This window comes from Staurois parvus, unplaced genomic scaffold (assembly GCF_062004578.1).
Source record: "Staurois parvus isolate SC_StPar_1 unplaced genomic scaffold, SC_StPar_1.0 ptg000053l, whole genome shotgun sequence".
Taxonomy (NCBI): domain Eukaryota; kingdom Metazoa; phylum Chordata; class Amphibia; order Anura; family Ranidae; genus Staurois; species Staurois parvus.
The window spans coordinates 6,199,607-6,219,702 of record NW_028317849.1 but is presented as its reverse complement, the minus strand read 5'-3'; the positions used below and the strand labels follow the sequence as shown (position 1 = coordinate 6,219,702).

The 20,096-nt window shown below is 42.9% G+C and overlaps 1 protein-coding gene across 1 annotated transcript; it reads left to right on the top strand.

Annotated features, from left to right (window-relative positions):
• Positions 1-1,050: 1,050 nt before the first annotated feature.
• Positions 1,051-19,668, top strand: F2RL3 (F2R like thrombin or trypsin receptor 3). Its single transcript, XM_089667576.1, has 2 exons — positions 1,051-1,220; positions 16,943-19,668. The coding sequence occupies exons 1-2, from the start codon at positions 1,121-1,123 to the stop codon at positions 18,013-18,015; spliced, it is 1,173 nt and encodes a 390-aa protein (XP_089523702.1). The 5' UTR covers positions 1,051-1,120; the 3' UTR covers positions 18,016-19,668.
• The last annotated feature ends 428 nt before the right edge of the window (positions 19,669-20,096 follow it).

Sequence of the window (20,096 nt, the reverse complement as noted above, 5' to 3'; positions counted from 1 at the left end):
ACAAATAATAATAATAGTAACAATAGTATAGTATTATAATAATAATATATTTGAATATGATATCCTGTGGATTCCGGTGATGTGGAGTTCCCAGCAGCCAGGATACACAAATGAATGAGGAATTGGAGTTAAGCCTAGTTTGACCAATGTGATGTGGGTCAACTTGTGGAGGTGAGCGTGCATGCCTGGTGGTGGTGGATATCACAGCACACCAACAAACATGCTTTACTGCATATACAGACTGATTTTAGTGTTGTGGGTTTAGTAACACTTTAAGTAAAGACAAAAAAAAAGTTAGCAAAAACAACCTCTGTATGTACATTTTTAAATTCAACATTGTACTGCCATGAAAGAACTGTGTGTATGGAGATCGGGGATGGTTTGCCTGAAGTAAGACTGTTGAGTTCAAGAAGAGTCAGAGGCCTAATTGTTTCTATTGTTCCGTTCTCTTATGTTTACATGCAGCTGACCATATTCACATCTACAAGCTTTGAAAAGACCATAAATTCAAGACTGTATATATAATATATACATTAACAGCAATTGGAAAAATTCTTCAACCTCCACAACAAGCCGGTTTTCCTAAAAAAACACTTAGGTCCTGCTGTTTTGCTCCTTCCTGTTTATGGATGATGGGAACAAACTTTATGGAAGGCATTCTACCACCATGCTTTCTAGAAGGCAGCTCCAGCCCATACTAAAGAATATTCTGTGAAGCAGATATTTTGGAATGCTTGCTTTCCAAACTATACTTGTTTAGACGTATCTTAGCTGGTATAAACCATTTTGATTGTTTCATTTTCTCTTAATTCTTAAGAATCTAAACTAAACAAGGAAAATAGACCAGCCTACACATGCAACGCTAAAACAGACATTTGTCATGATATGTTCTCAATAGAAAGGAATCACGTATGACAACACTGCAATTTCGACAGTTCCTCTGAAGCTGCCTTTACCCACCTCCCTAATAGGAAGTTCTCCACATTTGTTCCACATTGACTTCTCTCCCTCCCCTTGTATCTAATGCCATGTTTCCTTTTAGGATCCTTTAATGTTTGCTGAGATAGGAAGTGGGTAATTGGCAGCACAACATCCTTTGCTTTTTGGTTCTCAGCAGTTCATGAACATCATGGGCTCAACAGGCTGCTTGTGGTCATTCTCTATCCCTATATTGCTGCTCGCTGTGTTGGTCAGGTCTTTCGCCACACAAGACTACGACGGTATGTATGGCGTCCAGACACATATATTACATATAGCAGAGTTTTCATTGTTTAATTATTACCATATAAGCATATGAAGAAGATATTCATCTCAAGGAGGATGTGCTAATCAGTGTGTCCTAATGATCTGTGGAATCCTGGGAAACATTGTATAGATGTTAAAAAACCTGAAATACTTTTACTGTTACTGTTTATTATTGCTGCATATAGATATATGCTATGCTATGCATTTATAGAATATGGACTGAAAAGTAAACAAGAGGCAGCAACTATATATACAGTTTGTTTTTGTTTTTTGTTTTGTTTTATTTTTAGTGCAAATGGCAGTGCATAGGGTAAGCTATAGCATTCATCATATTTTACTTTTTGGAAGTCTCAAAACTGCCAAAACTGCAATCTGAAGAATGGCTGTTATGGGTTACTGCACAATATTCCCATTTGCATGGCTTTATTTAAAAAAAAACATTTCTTATAGGTAAACGTTCTGGAATCTAGAAGGATTCTATAATCATTATGCACGAAAAATAATATTTTAAATGATTCTTTTATGTTTAAATGCTGGTGTATATTTTAGTATCCTTGTATGAACAGTGAAAAATGTATTTACAGTATATTTCTATATAGAGTTTTTATATATATATATATACACACACACTCACTGGCCTCTTTATTTATTAGGTACACCTGTGTGATTGCATGCTAACACAAATTGCTAATCAGCCAATCTCATGGCAGCTACTCAATGCATTTAGGCATCTAACATTGTGAAGATAGATGAAGTTCAAACTGAGCATCAGAATGGGGAAGAAAGGGGATTTAAATGACTTTGATTGTGGCATGATAGTTGGTGCCAGACGGGCTGGTCTGAGTATTTGAAAAATAGCTGATCTACTGTGATTTTCACACACAACCATTTCTAGGGTTTACAAAGAATGGTTCGAAAAAGAGAAAATATCCAGTGAGTGGCAGTTGTGTGGATGAAAATGCTTTGTTAGATACGCCAATGACGTCAAGCCGTGCATGTGCCACCATTTTGGATAAGGGATCCATGCATTTTTATTCAACAAAGATACTATATAGTGAGTCTTTGATCCTGTAGTGTCCCAAAAATGTTGCCTGATCTGATGAGTCTTGATTTGAGCTTCAACATTCAGACATTCAGGGTCAGAATTTGGCGTAAACAACATGAAAGCATGGATCCATCCTGCCTTGTATCAACGGTTCAAGCTGGTGGTGGTGTAATGGTGTGGGGGATATTTTCTTGACACACTTTGGGCCCCTTAGTACCAATTGAACATCGTTTAAATGCCATGACCTACCTGAGTATTGTTGCTCACCATGTCCATTCCTTTATGACTACAGTGTACCCATTGCTCACAAAGCTCAGATCATCCAAACTGGTTTCTTGAACATGACAATGAGTTCACTGTACTCCAATGGCCCCCACAGTCACCAGATCTCAATCCAATAGAGCACCTTTTCGGATGTGGTGGAATGGGAGATTCGCATCATGGATGTGCAGCCAACAAATCTGCAGCAACTGCATGATGCTATCATGGACCAAAATCTCTGAGGAATGTTTCCAACGCCTTGTTGAATCTATGCCACGAAGAATGAATGCAGTTCTGAAGGGGTCCAACCAGGTACTAGCAAGGTGTACCTAATAGAGTGACCAATATATATATATATATATATATATATATATATATACATATACAGTTGCAAGAAAAGTATGTGAACCCCTTGGGATTACGTGGAGTTTTGCATGAATTGGGCATAAAATGTGCTCTGAACGCCATCTAAGTCACAAGAATAGAAGAACACAGTCTGCTGAACATAATACTACACAAACATTAGATGTTGCCATGGTTTAATTGCACATAACATGTAAACATTCACAGTGCAGGGAGTAAAAAGTATGTGAACCTTTGGACTTAATAATTGGTTGACCCTTTGGAAGCAATAACCTCAACCAAACATTTCCTGTAGTTGCAGATCAGACCTGCACAACGATCTGGAGTAATTTTGGACCACTCCTCTTCAAAGCACTGTTTCAGTGTAGCAATATTCTTGGGATGTCTGGTGTGAATCGCTCTCTTAAGGTCATGCCACAGCATTTCAATCGGGTTGAGGTCAGGACTCTGACTGGGCCACTCCAGAAGGCGTATTCTGTGCTGTTGCAGCCATTGTTTTGTTGAATTACTTGTATGCTTTGGGTCATTGTCCTGTTACATCACCTATCCTCTGCGGAGCTTCAGTTGGCGGACAGATGGTCGTACGTTTTCCTGCAAAATGTCTTGATAAACTCTGGAATTCATTTTCCCATCAATGACAACAATCCGTCCAGGCCCTGAGGCAGCAAAGCAGCCCCAAACCATGATGCTCCCTCCGCCATGTTTTACAGTGGGGGTGAGGTTTTGATGTTGGTGTGCTGTGCCTTTTTTTCTCCACACATAGTGTTGTGTGTTCTTCCCAAACAACTCAATCTTGGTTTCATCTGTCCACAGTATATTTTGCCAGTAGTGCTGTGGAACATCCAGGTGCTCTTTTGCAAACTTCAAACGTGCTGCAATATTCTTTTTGGGCAGCAATGGCTTCCTCCATGGTGTCCTCCCATGTGCTCCATTCTTGTTTAATGTTTTCCTTATTGTAGATGTGTCAACAAAAATGTTAGCATGTGCCAGTGATTTCTGTAGGTCTTTAGCTGACATTCTGGGATTCTTCTTTACCTCATGCAGCATTCTGCGCTGTGCTCTTGCAGTCATTTTTACAGGACGACCACGCCTAGGGAGAGTAGCAACAGTGCTAAACTTTCTCCATTTGTAGACAATCTGTCTTACTGTGGACACATGAACATCAAGGCTTTGGAGATACTTTTGTAACCCTTTCCAGCTTCATGCAAGTCAACAATTCTTGATCGTAGGTCTTCTGAGAGCTCTTTTCTGCGAGGCATGGCTCACATCAGACAGTGCTTCTTAAAACCAGCAAACCCAAAACAGGTGTGTGTTTTTTAACTTGTTGCCGACCGCAGATAGCCGAATGACGGCTGCACTGCGGCCGGCCAGTTCTGAGTGGACGTCATATGACGTCCTCCCAGAAAGCGCTCTCCTGCGCGCCCCAGGGGGTGCGCACCCGGCGATCTCCGTGATCGCTGTGTCCTATGGACACAGCTGATCACGTGATGTGGTAAAAGGCCAATCACAGCGGCCTTTTACCACGTGATCAGCGGTGTCCAATGACACGCTGATCAGAGGGAAATGCAAGTGCCGGTTCTCGGCTGCACTTTCCTCACGCTGTCAGATTGTGAGGAAAGTACTGCCGAGAACCGGCAGTTGTCAGAGCGAGGATCGGCACCGATCATCAGGGCACTGATGATCAGTGCCCTGATGATCGGTGCCTAGCAATGGCACCCGAAAGTTCCGCCCACCTGTGCCCAGCAGTGCGCCCACTAGCTCTGCCCACCTGTGCCCAGCAGATCACCCACCTGTGCCCAGCAGTGCACCCACCTGTGCCCAGCAGTGCACCCACCTGTGCCACTCTGCAGTGTCACACACCTGTGCCCAGCAGTGCCACCCACCTGTGCCCTCCCACCTGTGCCCACCAGTGCCACCCACCTGTGCCCACCCACCAGTTCTGCCCACCAGTGCCACCCACCAGTGCAGCCCAGCAGTGCTGCCAGTCAGTGCCACCAGTCAGTGTCCAGCGGTTGTGCCAGTCAGTGCCGCCAGTCAGTGCCCAGCAGTGATGCCAGTCAGTGCCGTCTATCAGTACCCATCATCAGTGTCACCTATCAGTGCCACCTATCAGTGCTGCATATTAGTGCCGCCTATCCGTGACACCTCATTAGTGCTGTCTATCAGTGCCGCCTATCCGTGCCACCTCATTAGTACTGCCTATCAGTGCCCTTTAGTGCTGCCTATCAGTGCCCATCAGTGCCGCCTATCAGTGCCCTTCAGTGCTGCCTCATCAACGCACATCAGTGAAGGAGAAAAATTACCTGTTTGAAAAATTTTATAATAGAAACAAAGAAACTTTTTTTTTTTCACATTTTTTGCACTTTTTTTATTTATAGCGCAAAAAGTAAAGCGCCCAGTGGCGATTAAATACCACCAAAAGAAAGCTCTATTTGTGAGAAAAAAATGATCAAAATTTCATATGGGTACAATGTTGCATGACCGCGCAATTGTCAATCAAAGTGCGGCAGCGCTGAAAGCTGAAAATTGGCCTAGTAAATAAGGGGGTATAAGTGCCTGGTAGGCAAGTGGTTAAGGGCAGGACAGCTGTCAGCAACACATCCAATATCATCACACTGATTGGAGTCAAGGTTGGCTCACTCCTGGCTCCAATTAGCTCTGGGAGAAGTCATTAAGCTAGGGCCTCACATACTTTTTCCTCCCTGCACTCTGAATGTTTACATGTTATGTGCAATTAAACCATGGCAACATCTAATGTTTGTGTAGTATTATGTTCAGCAGACTGTGTTCTTCTATTCTTGTGACTTAGATGACGTTCAGAGCACATTTTATGCCCAATTCATGCAAAACTCCACGTAATCCCAAGGGGTTCACATACTTTTTCTTGCAACTGTATATATATATATATATATATATATATTGTGCTCAAGAATGTTAAAGGAACACTTTTTAATCAGAGTCATCAAGTCAATTAAACTCCTGGGATATTGAGCTGGTCAGTTAAATAGCAGAGGGGGTTGGTAATCAGTTTCAGCTGATTTGGTGTTAATGAACTTAACAACAGGTGCACTAGATGGGCAACAATGATACGACCCTCAAAACAGGAATGGTTTTACAGGTGAAGGCCACTGACATTTTTTTCCCTGCTCATCTTTTCTGTTTTCACTAGTTTTGCATTGACTAGGGCAGGGGTCCTCAAACTACAGCACGCGGGCCACATGCGGCCCGCCGAGGCTATTATTCCGGCCCGCTGGCAGGGGCATATTTTCCGCGAGGAAGGGACACTAAGTACAGGGGTGGGCAGGGGGTTGCTATACCTTACCTGGCTCCGGTCCCAGTCCCACGATGATCCAGTCCAGGAAGCGCTGATCCTTCATTCACTCCGGCCACTCCCTCACTCCTGTGATTGGGCGCCAGAACTGTAACTCAGGAAAGGCACACAGGCGTCCAATCACCTGGGAGGAGGCGGAGCCGAGCGGCCCCGTGAACATCGAGTGAGGGAGAGGCTGGAGTGAAGAAGGACAGCTGACAGGTAAGTGTGTCATGCTGATGGTGCTGCTGCACCAGGTATGCTGGCTGCAGCAGCACCATGCTGGAGCAGGGGTCAGCAAGTTAAGTGTCATTGGTGTCAGTGGGAGGAATAGTGCCCCATCATTGGTGTTACTGATACTAATGATGGGGCACTATTCCTCCTCCCCAGTGACACCAAAGATGGAACACTATTCCTTCCCCCACTGACACCAATGATGGGGTACTATTCCTCCCCCCACACTGACACCAATGATGGGGCACTATTCCTCCCCCCCGACACCAACAATGGGGCACTATTCCCCCCCCCCACTGACACTAATGATGGGACACTATTCCTCCCACTGACACCATTGATGGGGCACTATTCCTCCCACTGACACCAATGTTGGGACACTATCCCCCCCTACTGACACCAATGACAGGGCACTATTCCCCCCCACTGACACCAATGACGTATTATTCCTCACACTGACACCAAAGATGGGGCACTATTCTTCCCACTGACACCAATGATGGGACACTATTCCTCCCACTGACACCAATAATGGGAGACTATTCCTCCCACTGACACCAATGATGGGACACTATTCCTCCCACTGACACCAATGTTGGGACACTATCCCCTTCCCCCACTGACACCAATGAGAGGGCACTATTCCCCCCCCCCACACTGACACCAATGATGGGGCACTATTCCTCCCCCCCCCGACACCAACAATGGGGCACTATCCCCCCCCCCCACTGACACCAATGATGGGACACTATTCCTCCCACTGACACCAATAATGGGAGACTATTCCTCCCACTGACACCAATGATGGGACACTATTCCTCCCACTGACACCAATGTTGGGACACTATCCCCTTCCCCCACTGACACCAATGATGGGGCACTATTCCTCCCACTGACACCAATGATGGGGCACTATTCCTCCCACTGACACCAATGATGGGGCACGTTTCTTCCCACTGACACCAATGATGTGGCACGCTTCTTCCCACTGACACCAAAGATGGGGCACTATTCCTCCCACTGACACTAATGATGGGGCACGATTCTTCCCACTGACACCAATGATGGGGCACTATTCCTCCCACTAACACCAATGATGGGGCACTATTTCACTCCATAAGACTAACTTGGGGGGAAATGTCTGTGCGTCTTATGGAGCGGCTGGCCCAGTATTTCCACCGCTGTTGTATGTCCGCAGTCTCTGGTCATCTCCTGTACTGTTTCTGCATTTGTTCATAGTTTTTTTTTTTTTTTTTAAACTATAGTCAGGCCCTCCAACGGTCTCAGGGACAGTGAACTGGCCCCCTGTTTAAAACGTTTGAGGACCCCTGGGCTAGGGTCAGTATCACTACTGGTAGCAACAGGTGATACCTGGACCCTACAGAGGTTGCACGAGCAGTCCAACTCCTCCAGGATGGCACATCAATACTTGCCATTACCTGAAGGTTTACTGTGCTTCCCAGCACAGTCTCAAGAGCATGGAGGAGATTCCAGGAGACAGGCAGTTACTCTAGGAGAGCTGGACAGGGCCGTAGACGGTCCCTAACCCATCAGCAGGACCAATATCTGCTCCTTTGTGCAAGGAGGAACATGATGAGCACTGCCAGAGCTCTGCAAAATGACCTCCAGCAGGCCACTAGTGTGAGTGTCTCTGACCAAACAATCAGAAACAGACTTCATGAGGGTGGTCCCGACATCCTCTAGTGAGCCCTGTGCTCACTGCCCGGCACCATAGAGCTCGATTGGCATTTGCCACTGACCACCAGAATTGGCAGGTCCGCCACTGGCGCCCTGTGCTTTTCACAAATGAGAGCAGGTTCACTCTGAGCACATGTGACAGATATGAAAGGGTCTGGAGAAGCCGTGAAGAATGTTATGCTGCCTGTAACATCGTTCAGCATGACCATTTTGATGGTGGGTCAGTGATGGTCTGGGGAGGCATATCCATGGAGGGACACACAGACCTCTACAGGCTAGACAATGGCACCCTGACTGCCATTAGGTATCGGGATGAAATCCTTGGACCCATTGTCAGACCCAATGCTGGTGCAGTGGGTCCTGGGTTCCTCCTGGTGCACGACAATGCCTGGCCTCATGTGGTGAAAGTATGCAGGCAGTTCCTGGAGGATGAGAGAATTGATACCATTGAATGGCCCCCACGCTCGTTTGACCTAAATCCAATAGAACACCTCTGGGATATCATGTTTCGGTCCATCCGATGCCTCCAGGTTGCACCTCAGACTGTCCAGGAGCTCAGTGATGTAATGGTCTAGATCTGGATACAAGCACGTGGGGGCCATACAAACTACTGAGTACCATTTTGAGTTGCTGTAATGAAATTTCAGCAAAATGGACTAGCCTGCTACATCATTTTTTCACTTTGATTTTCAGGGTGTCTTTGAATTCAGTCCTCTGTAGGTTGATCATTTTCATTTCCATCAAACAATGGGCCATCCTTACGTTCCTAACACATTACCCAGTCCATATCAGTATAGATATCCAGCATGATATTTTTCCCCATTGAGATCTGATGTGTTTTCAAAGTGTTCCTGTAATTTTTCTGAGCAGTGTATATACAGTATAGTGCACTCATAAAGTATTCAGACCCCCTTCACTTATTCAGTTATGTTGCAGCCCAATACTACATTTGTTTAAATTCATTTTTTTCTCATTAATTAACACTCCATATAATGACAACGTGAAAACAGAATTTTAGAAATATCTGCAAATGTATTAAAAATAAAAAAAATGAAATTTCATATTAGCAACACTTGCAGCAACACTTGAAATTTAGCTCAGGTGCCTCCTATTTTTCTTGGTTGATACTGAGATGTTTCTACACCTTGACTGGAGTCCACCTGTGGTAAAATAAATTGATTGGACATGATTTGGAAAGGCACACATCTCTCTATAAAAGGCGTCACAGCTGGCAATGCATACTGTAACAGAACAAAAGTCGTGAGGTCTCAGGAACTTCCTGCAGAGCTCCAAGACAGGATTATTGTAAGACACAGATCTGGGGAAGGCTACAAATAATTTCTGCTGCACTTCATAATTATCAAAAGGAAGAAGTTTGGCACAACCAGGACTCTTCCAAGAGCTGGTAGCCCGGCTAAACTGAGCAATTAGGGAGGAACGCCTTAGTAACAGAGGTGGCCAAGACCCTGATGTTCACTCTGACTGAGCTCCAGAGATCCTGTGTGGAGATGGAACAGAATTCCAGAAGGACAACCATCACTGCAGCCCTCCACCAATCTGGGTTTTTTGGCAGAGAGGCTAGATGAAAGCCCGCATGGAGTTTGATAAATGGTACCTGAAGGACTCCCAGACTGTAAGGAACAAGATTCTCTGGTCTAATGAAACCAAGGTTGAACTCTTTGACCTCAATCCTACATTTTATGTCTGGAGAAAACCAGGCACCACTCATCCCCTGCCCAATACCATACCAACAGTGAAAATTCACCTTACAACATGACAAAAATCCTAAGCACACAGCCAAGACAACACAGGAGTGGCTTAGGGACATCTCTGTGAATATCCTAGTGTGTCCCAGGTAACGTGAAGGCAAAAAGTGTTGACCACTCTCCATGGATGTGACAGATGGAGTCCAGTCAATTATTTTTTCCTTCACGTGTTACTGCAGTCATGGAATGGACCAGCATCTGTTGATGGCCAGAGGGGCTTATCTTTCACTTACTCACCTGGAGCATTTCATCTCTCTTTATAGTGTGTCCCAGCCAGAGCCCTGAGTTGAACCCTATTGAACACCTCTGGAGAGACCTGAAAATGGCTGTCAACCAATGGTCCCCACTATGACGGAGCTTGAAAGGATTTGCATAGAGCCGGGGTAGGCAGTCTGTGGCTCTCTAGCTGTTGTGGAACTATATTTCCCATGAGGCATTGCAACATTAAAAAACTAACAGTTACAGCTATGACTTGCAGAGACATGATGGAACTTGCAGTCCTGCAACAGCTGGAGAGCCACAGGTTGCCTACCCCTGGCATAGAGGAATGGCAGAAAATCCCCCAATCCAGGTGTGCAAAGCTTGTTACATCATACCCCAAAAGACTGAAGGCTGTAATTGCTGCCAAAGGTAATTCAACAAAGTACTGAGTAAAGTGTTTGAATACTTAAGTACTGTACATGTGATATTTCAGTTTTTTCTGTTTAATAAATTTACGGACATTTTCTAAAATTCTGTTTTCACTTCATTATGGGATACTGAATACAGATTAATGAGGGAAAAATGAATCTAAACAAATTTAGTATCAGGCTGAAACATACCAAAAACAGCGAAGGGGGTCTGAATATATATATATATATATATATATATATATATATACAGTTGCAAGAAAAAGTATGTGACCCCCTTGGGATTACGTGGAGTTTTGCATGAATTGGGCATAAAATGTGTTCTGAACGTCATCTAAGTCACAAGAATAGAAGAACACAGTCTGCTGAACATAATACTACACAAACATTAGATGTTGCCATGGTTTAATTGCACATAACATGTAAACATTCACAGTGCAGGGAGGAAAAAGTATGTGAGGCCCTAGCCTAATGACTTCTCCCAGAGCTAATTGGAGCCAGGAGTGAGCCAACCTTGACTTCAATCAGTGTGATGATATTGGATGTGTTGCTGACAGCTGTCCTGCCCTTAAAAAACACACACCTGTTTTGGGTTTACTGGTTTCAAGAAGCACTGTCTGATGTGAACCATGCCTCGCAGAAAAGAGCTCTCAGAAGACCTACGATCAAGATCAAGAAAGTCAAATTGTTGACTTGCATGAAGCTGGAAAGGGCTACAAAAGTATCTCCAAAAGCCTTGATGTTCATGTGTCCACGGTAAGACAGACTGTCTACAAATGGAGAAAGTTTAGCACTGTTGCTACTCTCCCTAGGCGTGCTCGTCCTGTAAAAATGACTGCAAGAGCACAGCGCAGAATGCTGCATGAGGTAAAGAAGAATCCCAGAGTGTCAGCTAAAGACCTACAGAAATCTCTGGCACATGCTAACATTTTTGTTGACACATCTACAATAAGGAAAACATTAAACAAGAATGGAGTACATGGGAGGACACCACGGAAGAAGCCATTGCTGTCCAAAAAGAATATTGCAGCACGTTTGAAGTTTGCAAAAGAGCACCTGGATGTTCCACAGCACTACTGGCAAAATATACTGTGGACAGATGAAACCAAGATTGAGTTGTTTGGGAAGAACACACAACACTATGTGTGGAGAAAAAAAGGCACAGCACACCAACATCAAAACCTCATCCCCACTGTAAAACATGGCGGAGGGAGCATCATGGTTTGGGGCTGCTTTGCTGCCTCAGGGCCTGGACGGATTGTTGTCATTGATGGGAAAATGAATTCCAGAGTTTATCAAGACATTTTGCAGGAAAACGTACGACCATCTGTCTGCCAACTGAAGCTCTGCAGAGGATGGGTGATGCAACAGGACAATGACCCAAAGCATACAAGTAATTCAACAAAACAATGGCTGCAACAGCACAGAATACGCCTTCTGGAGTGGCCCAGTCAGAGTCCTGACCTCAACCCGATTGAAATGCTGTGGCATGACCTTAAGAGAGCGATTCACACCAGACATCCCAAGAATATTGCTACACTGAAACAGTTTTGTGAAGAGGAGTGGTCCAAAATTACTCCAGATCGTTGTGCAGGTCTGATCTGCAACTACAGGAAACGTTTGGTTGAGGTTATTGCTGCCAAAGGAGGGTCAACCAATTATTAAGTCCAAAGGTTCACATACTTTTTACTCCCTGCACTGTGAATGTTTACATGGTATGTGCAATTAAACCATGGCAACATCTAATGTTTGTGTAGTATTATGTTCAGCAGACTGTGTTCTTCTATTCTTGTGACTTAGATGGCGTTCAGAGCACATTTTATGCCCAATTCATGCAAATCTCCACGTAATCCCAAGGGGTTCACATACTTTTCTTGCAACTGTATATGTATATATATATATATATATATATATTGGTCACTCTATTAGGTACACCTTGCTAGTACCTGGTTGGACCCCTTCAGAACTGCATTCATTCTTCGTGGCATAGATTCAACAAGGCGTTGGAAACATTCCTCAGAGATTTTGGTCCATGATAGCATCATGCAGTTGCTGCAGATTTGTTGGCTGCACATCCATGATGCGAATCTCCCATTCCACCACATCCGAAAAGGTGCTCTATTGGATTGAGATCTGGTGACTGTGGGGGCCATTGGAGTACAGTGAACTCATTGTCATGTTCAAGAAACCAGTTTGGATGATCTGAGCTTTGTGAGCAATGGGTACACTGTAGTCATAAAGGAATGGACATGGTGAGCAACAATACTCAGGTAGGTCATGGCATTTAAACGATGTTCAATTGGTACTAAGGGGCCCAAAGTGTGTCAAGAAAATATCCCCCACACCATTACACCACCACCAGCTTGAACCGTTGATACAAGGCAGGATGGGTCCATGCTTTCATGTTGTTTACACCAAATTCTGACCCTGAATGTCTGAATGTTGAAGCTCAAATCAAGACTCATCAGATCAGGCAACATTTTTGGGACACTACAGGATCAAAGACTCACTATATAGTATCTTTGTTGAATAAAAATGCATGGATCCCTTATCCAAAATGGTGGCACATGCACGGCTTGACGTCATCGGCGTATCCAACAAGGCATTTTCATCCACACAACTGCCACTCACTGGATATTTTCTCTTTTTCGAACCATTCTTTGTAAACCCTAGAAATGGTTGTGTGTGAAAATCACAGTAGATCAGCTATTTTTCAAATACTCAGACCAGCCCGTCTGGCTGCTTTGCTGCCTCAGGGCCTGGACGGATTGTTGTCAGTGATGGGAAAATGAATTCCAGAGTTTATCAAGACATTTTGCAGGAAAACGTACGACCATCTGTCCGCCAACTGAAGCTCCGCAGAGGATGGGTGATGCAACAGGACAATGACCCAAAGCATACAAGTAATTCAACAAAACAATGGCTGCAACAGCACAGAATACGCCTTCTGGAGTGGTCCAGTCAGAGTCCTGACCTCAACCCGATTGAAATGCTGTGGCATGACCTTAAGAGAGCGATTCACACCAGACATCCCAAGAATATTGCTACCCTGAAACAGTGCTGTGAAGAGGAGTGGTCCAAAATTACTCCAGATCTTTGTGCAGGTCTGATCTGCAACTACAGGAAATGTTTGGTTGAGGTTATTGCTGCCAAAGGAGGGTCAACCAGTTATTAAGTCTAAAGGTTCACATACTTTTTCCTCCCTGCACTGTGAATGTTTACATGTTATGTGCAATTAAACCATGGCAACATCTAATGTTTGTGTAGTATTATGTTCAGCAGACTGTGTTCTTCTATTGTTGTGACTTAGATGATGTTCAGAGCATATTTTATGCCCAATTCATGCAAAACTCCACGTAATCCCAAGGGGTTCACATACTTTTTCTTGCAACTGTATATATATATAAGTTTTTTGCCTGCCAAAGGATTTCCAGTTCTGTGCAGCCAGTCTTGTGATCCTGGCCCCTTTGCTAGATGGCACAATCATACCTTTGACCTCCACTGCATTGCAGGTGCTCAGGTACAGCTTCTTCTCCAGCAACAGTTTCCTCTACAGCAAGGAGAACAGTGAGTAGCACATTAGTGGAATATTCAAATCTTGTGAGGCAAGTAGTGCCATAGTGCCAGTGAGATAATTTCATACTGCAGACATACAGTTATGTGGCTGTGCCTAGGAGGTGCACTGTTATTTTGTAGAAGAATTAAAGGATAAGTTCACCTTTCATAACATGTTACATGCTACACCCATATTCAGGGTGTAACATTTAACATGTTATGAAAGCACTGGCCCCCGCTCTCTCTCCGCTTTGAAACTAGCAGGGATCTCCTAACCCCCACTAGCCGTCAAAATTAAAAAAAAAAAAAACGTGTTCTGTGAATGAGAAACTACAAGTCCTGACAGCCTTAGCAGCTGTTGGCTTGTAGTTCTCAATGAACTACCACAGTGCTGTGGAGCACCGTGGTAAATCTTCCTGTCAGTATATCCGCTTGCTCATACATCCTGTACGGCAAGCAGATATACTGACAGATTTGCAGGAGACCTGCATGGCATGAGCGATCTGCTGATAGCTGGTACCAAATTTTACAGGCTCCTGCAACAAACAATAATAAATGCACATTTTTTTACCTGCAAAAAAATGTGCATTTACAATATTTTTGTATAAAGGGGAACTTATTCTTTAAAGACAAAAGGTAAAGGTACTGCTTAAGCATAATAAAGTGATAAAGTTTATGTAAACCCTACATTTATGTTTTAGCATGTTGGGCATCATACCTTACTGTCTACAGTTTTCTTACGCAAATTGTCTTTTGTGCATCTGTTCCAAAGCTCGTTGCCTTGGAGATCCAACCAGATATTCTGTTGAAGGCTGACGATGCTAAGCCACTATAAAAAAACAACGGGGTTCAGTGAGCGCTTAAGAGGAAGAAAGCGGCTAGTACATGAAAAAGGGAACCATATGACCTTCTAAAAATAATCATAAAATATGTAGTGCAGCGCTGAAGAAATCGTATAAATGCAAAATGCCTGCGGCTAAAGTCCATATAAATACAAATGACCAAAATGTCAAAATATCAAAGTTACCAATATTACATATAGTAGAGTGCCAAAATGGTGACAAATGGTGTCCGTATCAAATGTAAGATATTAGTTCCCAACCGACATACACTACGTCTGTGGTAGACAACACTGTTAAATGTCCAATAAGTGATGAGGGTGGTAAAAACACAGGAAGATGGTAAACTGAAAAGGGGTGACTTCTCTAATCCCAGTGACACATGTGATCCAGTGTCGTGCAGGAATAACAGGTAAATTGCACACTCACCAGAGGCGCAATATAAATGCGCATTTACATCAAATGTACCAGAGGTCCCCTTAATCCTGGATAGGATGTAGCCTGGAATGGATACCTCTTCAATGGATAATGATGATGGTGGTAAGGTACTTTTAGAGGTCCCCTTTAAGGCTTGGCTACGGTCGGGATCTGCTTAAATACAGCTCTCCTCTGGGCCCTGGGATGGTAACCTGGGGGTCCTAGGGGGTTAAATGCTTGATGTGGAGCAAAAAATAGTACCCATAGTATACCCATAGACGTACATCGTGACGCAGCTTTCGGTGCGCGGTGACGCACATTGGGCGTTGGATGTTCCATCTTGGAACACCCAAACAAACCCCTAACCCATGCAGTACACCCAAGCATGTGGATATAGGAGTGTTATAATTTGTTGGAAATGTGAGTGGGCATTTTTTACTTAATTAAAGGAGATCTCTATTGAAATCTCTACTACACTATGGAGGATTTCTTTCTCACCATGGGCGTGGGTGAGAATTATATTTAGCAGATATATCCATCCTGAGAGGCCTGGAGTATTACCTATTATACCTAGGGAGGAACTACAGGTGAAACACTGCTAGCCAGGATTGGAGTAGGATCCAGGAGTGATCCTGAAAGCGAAGTGGCCCATTGGGTCGCTTAAAAGAGGTGAGGAGGCAATTTAGCCAGTGTGGATAAAGTGTGCTGACACTTTCACGGATATCATCACCATTGGCACGTTGCATGGTTTTCATTCGTTTGAAGCACTTATGTTTTCAATATTTATGGACTTTTTTTGAGATTGTATGTATTTATGATTTATATGTGATTTGCTGTGTTGGTCACTTTGGCACTAATCACCGTTGTTATATCCCCTATATAGAGGGTTCATGTTTTAGTTGCTATAATATTTACAAGAGTGTTTTCACAATTGTGCAGTTATATTTCACTGATTTGAGGTCACATTGGTATGGGCACTATATGCACGTTTATTGCTATAATATTTATTCATTGAGGCACAGTATAATTTCAGCACTATTGATTATATATATTGTTTATTTCGTTTAACAGTGCTGCACTATTTTTAAGAATTATTCTATATCACTGTTAAGGTATCAGTTTAGAGTGTTAGCTGCTGTAGTTTACAGGTATCATTTCCTATTGAGCGCAGGAGGATTTCCTTCCTACTTTAGAAGTTTGCATGAGCTTTGCTGATTGCAGAGCTATAGGTCTGAGTTGACAGAGGAAGTGCCAAACCTCTGAAAGAGCAAGAGTCCTTCTCTGCAGCATTACTGTAAGGGAACAGGCTTTTCTGCTCTGGCTGTGGCTGCTTCCTAAAGAAACAACCTGCAAGATTTGAACACCTTATGCATGGAGAAATCAGGAAATTGAGAGTTCAACTGGTCTTTAATAACTCGGCACTTTATTTAGAAATTAGCACTGTATACAATATGATCTTGAATAGGAATTCATCACAATGTTCTTAACAACTGAAATATGGAAGGAGTTCACACAGCGATAGTTTTTCAAATACATGTAAAATGTTCTAATCTATCTCTTAATCTTTCATCTCTTTACAGATTACTCAGATGAAGGAGAATCCAATGACACAACTACTTGTGAGAATGTATTATTTCCACGTTCATTCCGTGGGGATCTAAACAATACATTTTTATCAATTTCAGCAACATCTATGGATTATTTGAAAAGTCCCATCACTGTCCTTGTAATACCGTTTATCTATACTTTAATATTTCTGGTAGGATTACCAGCCAATGGCCTTGCTTTGTGGGTTTTGATGACCAAAGTCAAGAAGATGACCTCTACAGTCTTCCTTATGAACCTAGCAGTGGCAGACCTCTTACTCATCCTGGTGCTGCCTTTCAAGATACTTTATTACTTCATGGGAAATAACTGGATCTTTGGAGAGATAATGTGCAGGGCTGTAACTAGTTTCTTTTATGGAAACATGTATTGTTCAGTTCTTCTCCTCATGAGCATCAGTATTGACCGCTACTTGGCTGTCGTTCACCCTTTCTTCTCTAGAACATTTAGAAGTAGGGCTTTTGCCATTGCCATATGCTCGATTTCCTGGCTAATCTCTGTTTTATGTACAATTCCTTTGACTACAATGCAACAATCCTATCCATTATTAAATGCTGACATTACAGTGTGCCATGATGCTCTTCCCAGACAAGAGCAAGCGGATTATCTTGTTTATTATTTCATTACTACCATTGTTGTCTGCTTTATTTTACCTCTGGTGATCATAATCTTCAGCTACATCTCTGTTATTCGAGCACTGGTATTGAGTGGAGAAAAATACGCCCATGCCATAAAACTGAGTGTCTTGGTTTTGGTGATAGTGATAGTCTTCTTGACACCCAGCAATGTGGTTCTTTTAATTCATTATTCTGAGCACTGTCTGAAAAGTTATGGAAACCTATATGCTGTCTATATGGTCTGTTTAACTCTAAGTGCCATTAACAGCTGTGTGGATCCCTTCGTATATTATTATGTGTCAGAAGAATTTAGAGACAAGGTGAGGCACAGGTTTCGGAAAAGCTCCAAATTATCTATCACTTCAGTCAAGACTTCTAAAGAGACTCTTCCAGCCAACTACTCCAATTCCTGCTCGCATTCAGTGTTGTGATGTTTTCCCATTCCAAAACTACAGTTCTATAAATTGGAAGTACAGCAAGCAAAGTGCTTATATCTTTTGAATTTTCAGTAAAGGACTATACTGAGTTGTCTTAAAAGCCCCTGCATTACCTTGTGTGGATTCCGAAACTATTGTTTAGAGTTGTGTAACTGTTCTTAAAGTGGAACTCCAGTCAAAGAGTCTTTTCTTATTTCTGCTGTGTTAAAAAAGGTACCTCTGCTGAGGTCTATTCATTTCATAGAAATCTGAAAGTGGTTGAGTAGTTTAACAAAACAACTGGTAGGGCTGACACCATTCAGCCTACACACATGCAGGGCCACCATTAGAAATCATAGAACCCTGCACAACCTGACATGGCCCTTCCCCCAGTGTTTTCCCATACACTTTAGCCCTGCCCTTCCATCCTTCCATGCCTGGTGTCTCTTCTGCGGAGACTACCATAAGCAGAGAGGCTAGAAACAACTATAACCTAGAGTTCTTGTCTGGAGCCTGCAGATATTGAAGATTTTGCCTCCTTCTGCAGTTCCCAGAAAAAAATCTAATCATAAAATGCACCAGTGATTGTGCTAGGACTGGCTAAGTCTGTACTCTCCTATCAGTGGTTCAGGTTGTCAGTCCACAAGAGGACTCTACTGTGTATTCACATGTGCAATGCAGACTGAAACCCTGTTTTCTCAGCTATTTGACAAAATAGTTGTTTAGCTGTTCAGGTCAGGTTTAGATCAGGATCAGGTCAGATCTAGATTAGGATCAGGTCAGGTTTACATCAGGATCAGGAGAGAAAACTGGCCTCATGACGTGTGATTCAGAAGTGGTTCCCTTAGAAGTCAATGAGCCTGTAATCCACACCTGAACCGGCCTGCACTATTTAGAAATCGGACAGGACTCTTTTTCAATCTGCATCGATTCTGCACTGCCGATGCACTGGACATATGTGAACAAGCACCATAGGAAGCGATGTTAATTCACATGTCATGCGGATTGGATGTGGTTCTGCACTGAATCCGCGCTGCCAGGACTCTTTTTCAATCTGCAGTGATTCCGCACTGCCAGTGCACTGGACATATGTGAACAGGCACCATAGGAAGCAATGTTTTTTCGCATGTCATGTGGATTGGATGCGGTTCAAAGCACATCCAATCCGTATATATGTGAACCAGCACTTAGGTGGTAACACCATTCCTGGCAGATCAACAGGAATTTTTCTGTATTTGCAGGGTCTCATAAGGGATAAAACACAGGTAATAATCATATATAGCATTGTACTCCATATGCTATTTTGCCTTGGTATACACTTTAATACTTACAACAGCCAGCCCATTGAATAGAGGAAGTATAGTTTATTTTCTGCCAACTCACATACTTGCATTGTAATAAGGATCACTAAAGCAAAATTATTTTGTAGCTCTCCGAGACAGAAAGCAGATTCTGCTCACGTAATCAGAAAAGGGCTGCTCTTATATATGTATATGATAACCAATTTTGCATAGGAACATGTTTTAAAAAAAATCAAGCTAATCTATTTAAATGCATATCTAAATATAACGGAAAAGACTATACACATCAAGTGCACTATACATATAAGTGCACTCTATGCAGTACTGAAAATCTTCTATTTTCATAATAAAGCTTGCGTAAAATGACTGTCTATGTTAATTAATTGGGTGTGTTTATTTTTTTGAAAATGCTTTGCTGTTGTGTAGTGGTAGAGCCAAACAATTTAGAACGGTATAAACCCTTTTGCTGCCAGAGCCATTTTTGCCTTCTTTGCACACATTTAAAAAATAATTTTAGGCCTGAAAATTGCATAAAACTCCCAAAACATTATATATTTTCTGAAAGCAGACACGCAAGAGAATAAAATATTGGTAGTTCCAATTTTTTTATGTTACACAATATTAGCACAAAGGTCTAGGAAATGCTAAATTTCAGTAAAAAATAAGACACACAAGCACAAATTACCCATTTTTTTTTGGTAAAATATAACAGATGAGATTGCACCAAGTAAATAGACACACACCATGTCAAACCTTAAAATTGCGTGCGCCAGTGTAATAACCACAAACTTCAGT